The 18114-nt window shown below is 35.4% G+C and overlaps 1 protein-coding gene across 1 annotated transcript in view; it reads right to left on the reverse strand.

Annotated features, from left to right (window-relative positions):
- Positions 1 to 8812: 8812 nt before the first annotated feature.
- LOC308634411 (uncharacterized protein) overlaps positions 8813 to 18114 on the reverse strand; it is a gene marked incomplete at both ends in the record, with an annotated part of 79099 nt that continues 69797 nt past the window's right edge. Inside the window, 3 exons of the mRNA XM_081268237.1 lie at positions 8813 to 8994; positions 10735 to 10876; positions 16385 to 16572. Of these exons, the coding sequence (XP_081124363.1) occupies positions 8813 to 8994; positions 10735 to 10876; positions 16385 to 16572 (512 nt within the window). The remainder of the gene's footprint in view (positions 8995 to 10734; positions 10877 to 16384; positions 16573 to 18114) is intronic.

The following is an 18114-nucleotide window of genomic DNA, read 5'->3' on the forward strand; positions in this document are numbered from 1 at the left end:
ACAGGGAGGAAGAGCAGGAAGAAATGATTAACATTAAACAGAGACATGAGGCGGGAGGGAAAGGGAGAAAAAAAGGGAAATCACATGGAAATGGAGGGAGACCCTCATTGTTATACACAATTACATATAAGAGGTTATGAGGGGAATGGGATAACAAACATGGAGGGAAATGAATTACAGTAGATAGGGTAGAGAGAGAAGATGGGAGGGGAGGGGAGGGGGGATAGTAGAGGATAGGAAAGGTAGCAGAATACAACAGTCACTAATATGGCAGTATGTAAAAATGTGATGTGTAACCGATGTGATTCTGCAATCTGTATTTGGGGTAAAAATGGGAGTTCATAACCCACTTGATTCTAATGTATGAAATATGATTTGTCAAGAGCTTTGTAATGTTGTGAACATCCAATAAAAAAAATAAAAAATAAAATAAAATAAAATATTTGAAAGTTTTGATATTCAAAAACAAACTATTTTATTGTTTGATGAAGCATCACAAGTTCAATATTTTTATATAAAACTCAAAATACACTGATTTCCCCCAACTCATAAATTTCCAACCAGTCTCAATCTGAGAATCCAGCATGTTGAACAATGTTTTGGACCAAAGGCTTCATTTTTTTTCTTAATTCTAACTACACCCTGGTACTGTTGTAGGGACAAAGGAGGCAAGGCACCGAAGATAGAAGGAAACAGTTTTATTTGGCTGCAGCCAGGTTCAGAGGGCACAGCTTTTGCTGTAATCAATTAATCCCCTGAACCCCAAGTTCAGGGAGTTTCAGAGTTTTATACCCAGCATGTAAGGGGAGGGGCTCAGAAGTTCACAGTCTTCAGAAGTTCACATAAAAGCAGCTTTTCCTTTCACTGTTCTGTGCAACTTAACCCTTCAAGGACAACACCTGAGAAGGGGAGAGCTTCTTCTCCCCTTTCTTTTCTCCCCCTGCCAGCTGTTACCATGGAGCCCATTTGTAACTTATCTTTAAAATGTAGAAATCTCTGTGAAGCCCCAGCTCTAGGCCAGAGGCCTTGTTTGCACATTTCTTCAAAGTACTATACTGGATATGTTTGTAAAAAACTAGTAAGGGGTTGTCCAGCACCTGGAGTGCTGGTATCTTCTCGGCCAGTGGCCAAGTAAACAGGGCAACACGAAAATAGAAAGTTTATCTACATTGGACTCTTTCGCAAAGACTCTTTTGCTGACAGTCCTAAAATCAGCCATGGTGAAGAGGGCTTTTCTGTGGAGAAAGGGGTGCCACTTCAGTACCATTAGAGGTCATATGCTTGTTTATTTGTTTGTTTATTTGTTTTAGAATGTCTACTCCTTTAATCTATCCCAGAGTGGCTGAACTAGATTGTTGTGGATAGTGGTTTGAAAAGGAGCAAAACACTAAACCATAGTTTAATTTTATCCTTACCAGGTGACCAATGTACACTTCAAGGTTGTTGGAATTTATCTAGTTGATTGGCTTCGCACTTAATGTTGATAGGACACATTCTGAACTAGCATGGAATGCCATAAAAGTTTTCATTGATTGCCAAGCTCATAGTTATCTCATTAAAAAAAAAAAAGAGGGTTCAGTGGATCCAGTTGTGGTCCTGGTGATCAGTCTCTCCTGTACATTTCTCCTCTTATTATGGGAAAAGAGATCTGGGAGAGGGAAACTCCACAATGCCTCTCCAAAAATTCTTGAAAATGTTCAAAACATCAGCAAATCCTTAACTAATGTGAGTATGTCAATGCTCATGGCTTGCTATGGTTTAATAAATTGATGGTGGCTTGTAAGGCTAAATATATTAACCATTAATTTTTAATTAAATTTACGAATGAGGCAAATTATTAAGATTATTAAACAGAAAATAGGTGAATTTTGATGTTTCTATTGTATTTTATAGTTTTTCATTGTTAGAAGTTGTGTAACAAGACATTCACCCGGGATAAAAGAAATATTTAAGTTTAATATTTGTCACAATTTTTTTTTAAAAAAATCAAAAGTCTGGAGTACCCCTGCCCTTTATTGCTTCATGGTAATTTGCTTTTATTTTCTGTTTTCTGCACAATCTAATCTGTTTGTGATGCTTTGAGTGAATTTTTGTTTGTTTGTTTCAGTGTGTCTTTCATTTCTAGAAGTTCTGACTAGCTTCTTTTCAATATTGATAATTCTTAATTGAAATAGTCTTTCAACACCTCAGTTTTCTCTCTTAATTCATCCTTAGGTCCTCTTTAACTTTATTGAACATTTTAATCGAAAGTATTTTTTAATAATTTTTCTCTGGAATTTCACCCACTTTCATTTCAGTGGGATTCTTTGTTGGGGGAGTGTGAATTTGGGAGAAAGATTTGTTTCCTCATTTTCAGAGGTCTTTATCTTGCACATCAATTGAGATGGATTCCCCTTTCTGTTTTTTACCTATGCTCTTTTTGTGTGCAGTTATCTCCTTTGTTTGGGGATCTCTCTGTTTTTTTTGATATATGAGTAGGTCCAGGAGTATGACCTGAGGTCCCCCCCTGGTTGATCCACCTTGGAGCCTGGTTGCTGGTTTGAGGTTTATGTCTCCTGAAGTCTATGTGTTGAAGTAATATTAAGGATGAGGTGGGGCTACAATATGTGTTTGGCGAGATTCACTGTTACTGAGCTGTTGTGAGTATTGCTTGGGAGCAAGATGTCTGTGAACCTAAAGTGATTCACTCACTTTCCAACCACACTTTGAGGAAGTGGTGAGCCAGGAATAGCACTATTGTTATCAACAGATGTACAGCCTTAAGTCAAGTGTTCAAATCACTTATTAGACTGCAGGGGCCTCCATTGCCAGCTGTGTTAATAGTCATTACAACCTGAATGAGGTACAATTTGCATAAACTGCATTATTCTTTATTTAATGAAATTACAATTTCTTATATGCAGAGAAAATAATGGATAAAGGCAAGAGAAAGTTTTAAATGTTTTAAAAATTGAAGACAGGAGAGGCAGAAGATAGATCACAAATGTAGACTCTAAAGAAAGAGGAATAAAAACTTAACTGTAAGTAGTTTACAAATTGAAAAGAGGAAGAGGGAACTGGAAAATTGAACAGTTATTGGGAGAAAAGAGTGATGAAGAGGCAATAAGAGGGACAAAATATATAGAAAAGCAAGAAGAGACAGATGTAAAGTGCAGAGGCAAAGTAAAAGGGCTATTTGAGCTGCCAGATTTACTTGTATCCATAGATTTCATTAGGTCATTGGCATCATTAGTACATATTGTTTGTTGTATAAAGTTATTGTTATATGGGCAGGTTTAGGCACAGTGACACATTGCTGTTGTCTAAAAGAGTTTCCTTATTCCCAGATCTGAGTGTCTGATATTAAACTCAAGGCTGATAAGATCCTAACACAGAGCCTCCTCACAAAGGACTTTGCCATAGCAGCTAGGCATTGAGCATGTATTAATGCTCATTTGAAAACACCTTCACAGAGATACCCAGAAATTATGCTATTGGTTATCACTTAATCCAATCAAGTGGAAGTCTAAAGTTAATTACATCTCCTTTGCACTTTTTTTTTTTTTTTGAGAAGGGTGTTCTCATAAACAAGAGAGAAAAACGAGACAAAGGAGAAGCTGAAATCAGGCACATACTATAGTATGTTGATCAAAGGGAAAATCTCAGGGAATATTAAAAGTTGGTCCTAAGAGGAGAGAGATGGGCTCTAGGCTTCCAGATCAAGTAGAGAGAGAGGGAGAGAATTTTTTGTGTTGCTTTTTGTGTTTCTTACTGATCTATCAGATGGAGTGCCCTAAAACTGAAGCTGTTGAGGTAGCCCTCAACTCCCTTTTATTTTTAAAATTTTTTGTAAATTACTTTAATGTTTTTATTTATTAATGAATTAATTTTAATTAGGTATATATGACCTCAGAATGCATTTTAATTTATTGTATACAATTGCACCACAACTTTTCATTTCTGTGGTTGTACATGATGAACCATCATACCATATGTACAGTCTTACATGTACCTAGGATAATTATGTCCATCACATTCCACCATCCTTCCTGCCCCCATTCCCCCTCCAGACTCCTCCCTCCCCTTCGTCCCATCAAATTTCCTCCATTTTTCCCATTCCCCCCTCCCCGCCCCATTATGGATCAGCATCCATTTATCAGCAAGAGTATTTGGCCTTTGGTTTTTGAGTATAGCTTACTTTGCTTAGCATGATATTCTCCAACTCCATCCATTTACCAGCAAATGCCATGATTTTTTTTTTCTTTTAATGCTGAGTAATATTCCATTGTGTATATATACCACAGTTTATTTATCCATTCATCTATTGAAGGGCATCTAGGTTGCTTCCACAGTTTTGCTACTCTGAATTGAGCTGCTAAAAATATTGGTGGAGCTGTGTTACTATAGTATGTTGATTTTAAGCCCTTTGGGTGTAGACCAAGGAGTGGTATAAAAAGATCAAAAGATGGTTCCATTCTAATTTTTTTTTAAGGAATCTCCATACTGTTTTCCAGATTGGTTGCATCAATTTGCAGTCCACCTAGAAATGTATGAGTGTGCCTTTTCCCCCGATCCTTGCCAACGTTTATTTTTGTCTGTATTCTTGATAACTTCCATTCTGACTGGCGTGAGATGAAATCTTGGAGTAGTTTTGATTTGCATTTCTCTAATTACTAAAGATGTTGAACATTTTTTCATATATTTGTTGATTGAAAGTATATCTTCTTCTGAGAAGTGTGTGTTCAGCACCTTAGTTCATTTATTTATTGGGGTGTTTGGGTTTTTAGTGTTACGTTTTTTTGAGTTCTTTATGTATCCTGGAGATTAGTGCTCTATCTGAAGTGCATGTGGCAAAATTTTTTTCCCAAAATGTAGGCTCTCTCGTCACTTCATTGATTGTTTCTTTTGCTGAGACAAAGCTTTTTAGTTTGGGTTCATCCCATTTATTAATTCTTGACATTTTTTCTTGTGCTTTAGGAGTCTTGTTAATGAAGTCAGGGCCTAATCCAATGTGATAACGATTTGGGCCTACTTTTTCCTCTATTACACAAAGGGTCTCTGGTTTAATTCCTAGGTCTTTGATTCACTTTGAGTTGAGTTTTGTGAATGGTGAGAGATAGGGGTTCATTTTCATTTTGCTGCCTAAGGATTTCAAGTTTTCCCAGCACCATTTGTTGACGAGGCTATCTTTACTCCAATGTATTTTTTTGGTAACTTTGTCTAGTATGAGATAACTGTGTTTATGTGGTTTTTCTCTCTGTCTTCTATTCTGTCCCATTGGTCTACATGTCTATTTTGGTGCCAATACTGTGCTTTTTTTGTTACTATAGCTTTGTAGTATAGTTTAAAGTCTAGAATAGTGATGCCTCCTGCTTCAATTTTCTTGCTAAGGATTGCTTTGGCTACTCTGAGTCTCTTATTTTTCCAGTTGAATTTCAATATTGCTTTTTCTATTTCTACAAGAAATGATGATAGGATTTTAATTGGAATCACATTGAATCTGTATAGTGCTTTGGGTAGTATGGCAATTTTGACAATATTAATTTTTCCTATTCAAGAACATGGGAGATATTTTCATCTTCTAAGGTCTTCTTCAATTCCTTTCTTTAGTGTTCCGTAGTTTTCATTGTAGAGGTCTTTCACTTGTTTTGTTAAGTTTATTCCCAAGTATTTACTTTTTCTTCTTTCTTTCTTATTTTTTGAGGTTATTGTGAATAAGGTAGTTTTTCTAATTTCTCTTTCAGAGGATTCATCACTGATGTACAGAAGTGCATTTGATTTATTAGTATTGATTTTATATCCTGCTACTTTGATGAATTCATTAATTAATTCTAGAAGTTTTCTGGTGGAATTTTTTGGATCCTCTAAGAATATAATCATGTTGTCAGCAAATAATGAGAGTTTGAGTTCTTCTTTTCCTATTTGTACCCCTTTAATTTCTTTCTTCTGTCTAATTGCACTGGCTATAGTTTCAAGGACTATGTTGAATAGAAGTGGTGAAAGAGAGCATCCCTGTCTTGTTCCAGTTTTTAGAGGGAATGCTTCCATTTTTTCTACATTTAGAATGATGTTGGCCTTCGGTTTAGCATAGCTAGCTTTTACAATGTTGAGGTATGTTCTTATTATCCCTAGTTTTTCTAGTTTTTTAAACATGAAAAGGTGCTGTACTTAGTCAAATGATTTCTCTGCATCAATTGATATAACCATATAATTTTTATCTTTAAGTATATTGATGCAATAATTCTATTTATTGATTTCTGTATGTTGAACCAACCTTGCATCCCTGGACTGAATTCCACTTGATCATGGTTCACTACTTTTTAAAAATATGCTTTTGTATGTGATTTGACAGAATTTTATTGAGAATTTTTGCATCTTTGTTCATCAGGGATACTGGTCTGTAATTTTCTTTCCTTGATGTGTCTCTGCCTGGTTTTGTTATCAGGATGATGCTAACTTCACAGAATGAGTTTTTCTCTCTTATTTTCAAGAACACCCTTCTCAAAAAAAAGTGCAAAGGAGATATAATCAACTTTAGACTTCCACTTGACTAGATTAAGTGATAACCAATAGCATAACTTCTGGGTTTATCTGTGAAGGTGTTTTCAAATGAGCATTACTCTACCAATGCTCATGCCCACAGACTTTAACTGAGTCACATCACTGGTTTTCTTTGTTCTACAGAGTTCAGATCACCTAGCAAAATTTTTCAGTTGCCACAACCATGTGAGCCAATTCCTTTAATAAATTCCTTGTCTTCTATTTACCATGTATCTATAATTAGTGTTGCTGAAATCTCAGTCTTTGTTCCTGATGCCAATCTAATAATGAGGACATGATTTAGAGAAAAAGGAAAAAGAAAGTTTATTACATTGTGATCCAAAAAAGAAGCCCAGGGCACTACTATCCCAGTGGTTGATTCTGCCCATCAACAGGACATGGGAGCATTTAAAGAGGTGACTCAAAGACTACATTCCATGTGGTCTCTGTTGGTGTTGTAATTCACTTTTTAATTTGGGAGACAGTCATTTCTGAGATGTTCTGGTACCATCCCCAAAGTCTGGATTACTTTATTCCTTTGGTGGGTGTGCACCCAGGAACAGATAACTCTTGTTTCCCCTGAGATTAGGGAAAGGGAGAGATTAAGGAGCAGGGAGAGAAGAAGAGAAAGAAACATGTCCATTTCAACAATAAGTTGCAGAGGCAGAGCAGCAAGGATTATACTCAAAGCACAAAGTGGACCATGGTTACACTATCACTTTGATTCTCATTCTATCTATCTATCTATCTATCTTTCCTCCTAATACAGGAAATCAATTCCCTGATATTTTGTTATCAATTAGTTGAGTTGGCTGAATTTAGGTTTCTAGGTTTAAATTCTCAGTTTCTCTGAGAATCCTCAAGGCAGCCTGGTGCAGTGGAGCACAGCCTATAATCCCAGTCCCTTGGGAGGCTAAGGCAGGAGGACCACGAGTTCGAAGCCAGCTTCAGCAACTTACTGATGCCCTAAGCAACTCAGCAAGACCCTGTCTCTAAATAAAATATTAAAAAGGGCTGTGGATGTGGCTCAGTGATTAAGCACCCCTAAGTTCAATACCAGGTACCCCCCCAAAAAAAAATTCTCAAGGCCTATTTCTAGTAATTTCTAGTGTTCTGTGCTGCTTTTGAGAAATTGCAGTCCTTCCTGAATCTTGATCCTTGTTATGAAGTCTTTCTTATTCTTTGAAATCTGAAAATTTGTTCTCTCCATTAAATATTAACATATATTAACTGTATGTCAATTACCTGCCAATAAAGTTATAAAACGAAAAGATACTGAACCCAATAATAATTAAAATAAACTGATTAGAAACCTTTATTCTAAAGCCAGATGACTCTGAGGTTCATCTCCTTGTGAGCCTGAACAAGATACTTAATAAAGCCTTGTCTCAATTATCTTGTTAGTAATAGGATATAAAAATAATTTCATATGCTGAATAATGACTTCATACCCCAAAACACCTATATCTTAATCCTTGAAACCTATTAACCCATGAATGTGTTAAGTTACATGATAAAAGGGACATTATGGATATATTTATGTCAAGGATCATGACATGGATAGATTCTACTGTATTACTGCAGGTATGTTCAATGCAATCACCAAGGTTTTTTTTTTTTTTTGGGGGGGGGTGTTGTGTTTTGTTTTGTTGATACCAGTGATTGAACCCAAGGGTGTTTAACCACTGAGCCACATCTCCAGCACTTGTTATATATAATTTTAAGACAGGATCACTCTTAGATGTTAGGACCTACCTAAATTGCTGAGGCTGGCTATCATTGCAATCATTCCTCCTCAGACTGCCCAGTCAATGGGATTACATGCATGGACCACTTTATCACGCTTTATTTAACTAACTTCTTTCCCCATCCATTCACATTGTCACCCCTTCCCAAATTCTTATAACAATTACTTATCACTAAGAGTGTGACTTTTTTTTATATTACACATAAAAGTGAAACGTGTGGCTTGATCTTGCCATGCCTGACTTATTTAACTTCACATGATTACCCCCAGGCTTTCGTTGGTTTAACAGTGGTGCCATAGTAAAAACTCACAAGGCTGTTAAAATATAGAGTGGCTAATGCAAGTGTTACAATATGTGAATAGGAAGCATGCATTTGTGGAAACTTAGGAAACTCTCTCCAGTGGGGTTGGATGTTCACTGAAATTCAAAGAAATAGAGTGGTGAGAAGCAGGTCAGAGAAGACAATCCTGTAGAGGAGGAGGAAGAACCCGAAAGAGAAGATTTCCAGATGACAACACAGCAGCAGCCAGACAGACTGCACTTCTTCAGACAGGAATGAAGCAGATTCGGTATGCAGGTGGCACAGAGATAAGTCCATTGAAAACTGGGGTGCTATCAAGATCCTTTGGGTCAACCACAGATTTCAGGCGAAAGTTCTGTAAAATGGTGGTCAGGAATATAAACAGTTCCATGCGGGCCAGACTTTCTCCTGCACAAATCCGTTTTCCTGAAATAATCAAAAGAGAGGGTAAATATTCTGTGCAGTTTATTTCTGATTGACACATGAAGAATACAGATGGATAGACAAAGAGTAAATATAGGGTTGGGTTGTAGCTTAGTGGTAGAACACTTGCCTAGCATATGTGAGGCACTGGATTTGATCCTCAGTGTGACATCAGATTAAATAAATAAAATAAAGATATTGTGTTCATCTAAAACTAAAGATTTTTAAGAGAGTAAATATAAAGGATGGCTCATTAGACAAATGGATGGAAACATCTGATATCCACCTAATAATTAATTTATCAACACTCTTCATTCCATCAATATTTATTGACCATCAGCTCTACACTAAGAACTTCTTAACCATGTCCAAATTAAGACTGTTCTTTTGACATTTTATGTTTCCATCAATCTTTTCCCAGAAACACATGCTGATTAATTGTATTCCTTGTTCCCAGTCTGAAGTAACATGATCATTCCTCCCATTTGTCACATCTATCTAGTCTCATCAGCCTTAAACATACAATGTAATTTCAAGCTTTATCTCATGCTGTTCTTTTGACTAGGATGCACTTCATACTTCTCTCAAATCCTAGACCATTTTTCTTTTACATTTTTCATTTTTCTTCTACATGCTTTGTGATTCCTGTAAGCTGTAGATTCCTGTCCTCTTTGGTTTTACTCAGCACTGAAGCACAGTTAGTTTGAATCATTATTCTCTATTTTTCTAGCCTCCTGAAATAGGAGTTCCATTAAGGTAGGGCTCAGCTCTTCTCATATTAGTATCTATAGTACCAGACCTAAAAGCAAGCCTGAAGAGTCAAAGAATAAATTCAGGCAATGATATGCCAGAGACTCAGCACACACTTCAGATATGAAAGGTCCTGTATTCCAAGGAGGATCTAGATGTAGGGAGATAAAGGTGGTCTGGTGTTCTTAAAGGATAATCTGCACTATTCCCAAGGTTTGCTGACCCTCATTTACCAGTCATAAGGCTCTGGTATCCTTGATCAAGAGCAAATATCCTAGTTTCTGGTTTTTTGTCCTTTAAAATGCCTTTACCTCTCTTTAGTCCTTTTTCTTGGCCTCTTATGAAGCAGCTCTAATGTTCTTTCTTCTATTTGAACAGTAGTCAATTCATGTTATGCTTCACTGTGTGGTTTGAGAGAAAAGGCAGGCGGCATTTTCTCCCTCTGCAATTATGAACAGTCAATCCTTTCTTCTCTCCCACAGGATTAGTCATATTGGATTACAACAATCTATCTCTCCATCTGCTTGACTAACTGGGTTGTGGGATGCTTTGGGTGGCCCATTCTGTGCTGTAGATACTTACCATGCCCAGAGATCAGCAGAGGAATGAGACGGGCCACATGGAAGATACTCACTAAAATTGTGTAGTTAGATATCTTTCAGAGGGCAAATGAGGACAGTGGAGATGAGTTGAATCTTCTAAGAAGAGTTCTGGGAGTACAGTGTTGTATTTTGAGGCATGACTCAATCTACTTTCTCTGTAGCTTTCTGACTTTGGAAGAACGAGGTCAATTTTCCCAACACCCCAGTAATTAGACCCAGGTATGACTTTGTAGCCTGATCTTGGACAGTGCATGGGCACTGGAAGTGTTGCTCCTGACATGTGCAAAGAACAGTTCTACCAGCCCCCAAATAAACATTGTCAAGATTAAGTGATCCCAAGTTTTTCTCCCCTGAGTGGGAATAAAAACCAATGGAAATAAATTTCTATTACCTGTCGAGAAAGGCACGAAGTAGTCACTCTTCTTGAATTTGCCACTCTTATCCAGGAAATGGCCAGGGTCAAACTTCTCTGGATTGGGGAATTCTTTGCTGTCATGCAGCACAGATGTCAGTGATGTCATTATGGTTGTACCCTGCAATGAACAGACACAGATAAACCAAGTTGTAAAGAAGTCATGGAGCTAGAGGAAATTTTGGACTTTACTTAGTCCAAATATTACGATAAGAAACCCTTGTCCAAAGAAGAGCAGTGATATTTCCAATTAGGCAACCAAGTAATAAATGCATGAGTTTAATTCCAGTGGCTGCGACCTTGCTAAAATGCCTCCAAAGCATTTGAAGTAGTGAGAACTTGAGTACGTAAGTACCAAACCTTCTGTTCTCTTTATCATCAAACTTGGATGCTAGTGTCTGCCCCTACTCAATACTTATTTTATCACTTCAGTTTTCACACATCTTGTATAGGATTATGCTTTAAAATGGGTCTTTGTCAGCTCTTGAAATGTCCTGGATATTGTTTATAAGACCTTTCTGGAATAATAAAATGTACACCAAAAACTAACTGAATGAATATTTATCATTGTCACAAAATTTGATTCTCCATAGAAATGTGAAATGTTGAAGATCACAAATTAATGCTAAAGTTTTTTAATATTCCATTTTTGTTTTAAATAAGAATGTGAAAAATGTTTATTTTTTTCACATTTTTGGTAGATTACAATTATACATGATGGTAGGATTTTTTATTTTACATTCATGCTTGCATATAATATAACACTATAATTTGGTCAGTATCATTCCCTAATCACCTTCTTCTTTCCTCACCTCCTAAGTCCCCCTGGTCCCTTTTGTCTTCTCCACTGATAATTCTTTATGAATTTTTTCTAACTTCTACATGTAACAGTAAAAATATGTCCCGTGACTTTCTGAGTTTGACTAATTTGCTTAACATAATGCTCTCATCCTGCATTATGCATATAACTATGTCATATCCAGGAAAAGACCATCTCTTTTCCTGGATATGACATAGTTTCGTTTTTTATGGTTGAACAAAACTCCGTTGTATATATATGTATACCACATTTTCTTTATTAATTTATCTGTTGATTGATATTCAAGATGGTTCCATATATAGACTGTAACGAATTATGCTGCTATGATCATGGCCATGGCAATGCATGTATCACATTAGTATGCTCACTTTAAGTCTTTAGGATAAATGCAGAGGAGTGGTATATTGGATCATGTAATGGTTCCTGAAGATACAAATATTTCTTGAAAATAGAAAGATATTTTCAAAAAAATTGTACTAGAGTGACTGGACACTTTTGAGAAACACATAGGCTTGGCATGATGGCATATACTTGTAGCCTCAACTGCAAAGGAGGCTAAGGCATCAGGATTGCTTTGAACCCAGGACTTTGGAGCCAGCTTGTGAAACATAGAGAAATCTTGACTCAAGAAAAGGAAAGGAAAGGAATGAATTGCATGACCATTATTTCATACCACAAATAATTAACTTGAAATGAATCACCAATTTAAATGTAGGAACTAAAACTATTAAAATTCTAGAAAAATATAAAGACAAATTATGCAATCTTGTACTAGCAAATATTTTTTACATAGGAAATAAAGCACAAATTATAAAATAAAATATTGAATTGAGTCTGTCAGTTTAGCATAAAGTTAAGAAATTATGCAATAATCTCGGTCTTAGGTATTTACTTAATAGAAAAGTAAATATAGTCCACCTCAACATTTTTACACAAATGTTCATATTGCTTATATTTTAAAAGCCAAAAGCAAGAAAGAACCAAAAATTTGCATCTCACTCAGAGTAGAGAATAAATTCATGGTATTCTTTGTAATGGAAGGAATACTATTCAGTAATAAAGGGGAATGAACTACTAATACATGTAAATGAAAATGAATCTAAAACAGGTCCTGCTGCATTAAAAAAAGAGAGAGAAAGACAGATACATTAAAATTAAAAGGAGAGATATATTAAAAAGACACATTAAAGGGAAACCAGTAGAGTCTAGTGAGAGGATCAAGAGGAAGGGGAGTACAGGAGGACAAAAGAAGGTACTGAGGAATGAAATTGATCAAATTATGTTATGTGCATTATGAATTGGCCACAATGAAATGTACTATTATTCTGTGTAATTATTATATGCCAATAAAAAATTTAAAAAAGAAACTTGGACCTATATAAAGAAGAGTGTTAGAGAAAGAATGAATGAAGGTAAAATGGGCAGAAATGAAAGACTTGATTCTGTCATATTCAATGCATTTTTTTGTTGTTTTCATATTCTGTCATATTGTTCTGTCATATTCTAGTGTATTTATAGGGTAGTACTCTTTCACACAAGTGACACCTCTTTCACCCTCTTCCCTATGTATGCAACTGTGATCCGGATTCTGTATTTTGCTCACTAAGAAATAAGAACTCCTCAATAAAAAAAAAAAGATGAATATTTTTGATGCAGTCATTATCATTGACTCCTCTACATCTCAGAGGAAGTCATCCTTCTCAGAATTGTTTCATCAACCATTTTATAATTGTGTGTGTGTGTGTGTGTGTGTGTGTGTGTGTTGAGGGGGGCAGTTTTACTGTGCCCACATTTCTGATTCAGTCCTTAAGTATGAATTGCAATTGCTCCATTGTCAGACTGATTAACATTTTAGAAAGGCATTATGATGTGTGCACTCTAGATATTTATGATACTTCCAATGGGGTAATGTAGGATAATATCATAGAATCAAATACATGGGTATTTTTAGAAAAATAAATGAATATTTCATACAAATATAAGGAGAATATAATAAAAGAGAATATAAGTGATTCGTCCAAATTTAATTTAATTTTGGCCACTTAGTGAGACAGCACTAAAATGCATTCTTTTGCTTTCAGGGCTTTTGGTGGTGAACAATTTCTTTTTAAATATGTACTTTCTTGTGGTGCCTACATGTGTGATGACCAAATCAGGGTAAGTAGCATTTTCTTCCCCTTATATTTTTCTTTGGTAACATTTGACTGCTGTCTTCTGATATTTCAAAAAATACATAGTAAATGGCTATAAACAAATTAAATTAATTTAAATTTCTTATTTTCCCTAATCATATTATAAGCACTGAAGAGGCATGAGTAGCTAGTAACTACTGTATTGGGCAACAGAGACATAGAACATTTCTGTCATTCAGCAAGTTCTTTGAACAGGGCGCAGACCAGTAATTAGTAAATCACAACCCATCCAAATCTAGTCTGTCATCTGTTCATGTATAGCCTTTTATCTAGCAACTTTTAAATTGAAAAATATATGTATTTTGTGACGTGCAAATTCTAAAAATCACTGTCCATCCATATTGGAATACACATTTTTCACTCACTTACATATCATATATGAGGGCTTTTGTGTAACTATGGCAGAGACAAGAAGTGACAAGAGACCCTATTGCCGAAAAGACTGAAACATTTACTATCTAGACCATTAAGGAAGAAGTTTGCCAAGTTATCTTAGACCATATGTCCACCTTGCTGAGTGGCTCAATCCTGTGATAGCAGAACTTATTTTCATAATTCACATGGGAGTCATTAAAGTAAGCTATGCAGCATCGAAACTTCTGATTGTACCATGCAGAAAGGAGTAGCTCATTCCCTTTAGCACTGGGCCCTCCATCGTCAACAGAGGCCAAGTATTCTTTGCTGAAAACAGAGTGAACTGGAAAAAAAAAAGAACCCTTGTCTGAAAACTGTCATCACCAGATCAAGGCCCATTACTTCTCTCTAGAAGATCCTCCATTCCTTTTTCTCCAGAAGACGAAAAAAGTATTTCTAACCTACTAAAATCATAATTCTTTTTTGACCATTTAACACAATTTTTAGTTTTACAAATTGTAAATTTCATTAGTAATATGTTCCAGCTTTAAGTGAAATGGAGTAGCTTGGAGCATACTGACCAAAAAGTCTAAATAAATATAGAAACTTTATATTAGACTCATTGGAAAAGCTGCTGAGGTAAAAATTGGTCCAAGAATGCACAGCTGGAGGAACCTCAGAAGTTGGTTGAGAGTTTTGGTCAATTTTCAACTGTGTTAGTCAACAATTCTGAGTCAGGGTAAGAGGTGTTGTAGCATACTGACTATCTAGTGGAGCGGGGGTAGAAACCTTTCTCAAAGAAGACGAACATCATCTGAAACTGCAGCTTTTCTTATATGACTGTACTTAGAAAAATATTGTTAGGCATTCCAAAGACACAACTAAGAGACCACAAAAACAAGAGGGTGGGGGATAGAAAGCCAATAAAAATAGTCACAAAGTAGGAAATATGATCTCCCTTATCTATGACACCAAGCTTCTCTTTGACAGAAATACAACAAAGAAATTTCAAGAAGAAAAATTGGAGAATAATCTGTCAAAAATGTGAATTAAAATGCTCGGAAGTGATATTGGTGAAATTATACTGTTATATCATGTGCAGGCCTGAATATGTAACAACAAATCCCATCAATATGGACAAAAATAATGCAATAATAAAAATATGGGAAGAAACAAAAGTCTTTAACAAACTGAAACAGAAGATTAAGTTCTGCTATGTGTCTGTACATAAAATATGAATAGTTAGTGAAGAAAGACCAAAAAATATGACCATCAACACATGATCAATGGATGCAGAGAATCCATTTGATAAACTTGTACATTACTGTCAAACATAAATGATATACTATAAGAAAACACCAAACACAAATAAGAAAAATGGAAACTTCTGCCAAAATGTGCATAAAACATTACACTCAGTAATATGATGTTAAATCTTCACCTCCTGCTAGAGTCCAAAAAATTAAAAGCTTGTTCAACACACCACTTCTATTCAACCCTGTGCTAGAAATTTCAGCCAGTACAATTACGTAAGAAGAAAAATTAAGCTCACTAGAATTGGATATAGTAATAAAACCAACACTAACCAGATAGCAAGGAAATGTACATAAGACATTGCAAATGAATCTAAACACAAATTATTATCAACGATTAACAAAGTTAATAAGAATTCTAGATATAAAGTCATAAAACTGTAACTATATGCTCTTATGCCAAGAACAGCAAAATGGAAAAGGCATTATTTAAATTGTACAATCCATATTAGCTTTCAAAATGTTAACTACTTAATTAAAAATTCTTTCAAAAAGTGTGGAAACCACTCCATTGAAAATAAAACATTATTGAAAAAAAATAAACAAAATCCAAATGAGAACATACACAATGTGCAATAACTGAAATATTCTATATATCAAGATGTCAATTCTTTCCAAGCTGATCTATCGATTTCATATTATGCTGAAAAATATCCCAGGAGAGTGTTTTAGAAAATTAACAGACTGATTCTGAAATTTGTTTGGAAATGTAAACAGCTGAGAGTAGACAAAACAAACTGGAAGGAGCAGAAGAAATTGGGAGAGTTGACCCTGCTGGATGTCAGGAACAGTTAGGGAGCTTCATAACCTAGTCTTGGCCCAGCAGTGAGTCTAGGTGCTGCATGGGTGAGTTTTGTACTTCTCTCCTCTTGTTCTGGCAGAGGATTGGGACCATTCTGCTAAGTTGGGAACTTCAAGAGCACTGAAGTGCAATGTGGGAGAAATAATACCTTGGGAATTAAGTAGTTTCTGAATTTAATGTCACAGGTCACTGCATGGGGAAGACTGGTTGGCAGGAGGTCAATGTATCTCTGGATCTCATGCAGGACAGCCTCTGTATAAGGCATACTGCTCTTGTCCTGCATGCAGGGGCTGCGGTGTCTGCCAATCACATGGTCAATCTCTTCCTGGACTTTAGCTGATAAGATACAAATGAGAACTAATGAAAAAGAGAAAAATAGTATAATTCTTAAATATTTTAGGGTTATATGAAGCATTAATGAGTATCCAGGAGGTACTAGAAACATGACTTATATGCAATAAATACTTCTATACCTAAGAAATGATCACCATGATATTATCTATATGTACTTATCAATATCTATCAACAAATACTGCTAAACATAGATAAATACATACATACATATACTATTAGTCATATGCATTTAAGACTCTCCTATAAGCTAGGTATTAAAATATATCTACAAACTTATATAAGCCTCATATATTAGCATACATATCAAATATAATTATAAATGATAAATGTTTCAAAATATCAAGTCATCACATAACTAATTAAAGAATTATCACTTCAGAAAGAAAAACAGAAAAAAATATTAATTTTATACCAAAATAACATGACATTATAAAACTAAATTCTACTAATGGATCTATATGATCGCATGTCTATGCGTGAACGTGTGTGTTTTTTGTGTATGAGTGCATGTGTGGTTTTCAGTGGAACCCTTTCCAATCTCTCATTCCTTAAGGATAGCCATTTTGAATCATTCTAGAAATCTTCTGAATATTCCTATTCCTAAATAATTATCTATTTTTGTTTCTTGATTTATCCAATTTTAGAAAATTTCTAATGATTTCCTGGTAAGGAAGATCAAGATCCATTCCTACTCCATGTAAAATACACACCACAAACAAATGTGCACACCCACATGCCTGAAATTCTTACCCTCTCCATTGCTATATATCTTGATCACAATTTTTGATCTTATCAATATACTGTGTTTACACCATTATGACCACATAAATAATGTTTAATGTTTCATTCATTGCATATGTTTAACTTATATTTGAACAACTTATGCCAATTCCTAATTTTCTGGTTATTATCTTATATATAAATGCTTAGATTGATGTTTCAAACTTCTAGAAATAATTTCTAAATGTTTAAACTTTAGATTCTCTCTTTTATTTTCTTTATCTTTGATTACACCTGCTGTATACTTAATGTGGACAATTGGTTGTTTCCTAGGCCTAGTGTTCAGGATCCTCCCTCACTCCCTTAAACTCCCATCTTTATACATAAATTCTCTTGATTCCTGAAACCCCTGACTGGCTCTGCCTTGACTGCAAATATTTGGATGGAGCATATGCTCAGTATCTTCCTGTGAAAATGAAAAAGGGGAATAAATTTGTACCAAAGATGGATTTAAAAACATGGGGGTGTTGTTGTTGTTGTTGTTGTTGTTGTTGTTTTGTGTTAGTATGGATTTTTCTTTTAGGTGGTGTTTTTTGGTTTGGTTTGGTTTGGTTTGGTTTGTCCTGGGGATTGATCCAGAGGCCCTCTACATCTGAGCCATACCTAAAGCCTTTTGGTTTTATTTTGAGACAGACTGGCTCAGGCTAGTCTTGACTTCCACTCAGCTTCCTGCTTCAACCTCCCAATAGTTGGAATATAGTCTTGTGCCACCACACCCGGCTCTTACATTTTCTATTAACACAC

The sequence above is a fragment of the Spermophilus citellus genome (assembly GCF_964194105.1).
Source record: "Spermophilus citellus genome assembly, chromosome: 15".
NCBI lineage: Eukaryota > Metazoa > Chordata > Mammalia > Rodentia > Sciuridae > Spermophilus > Spermophilus citellus.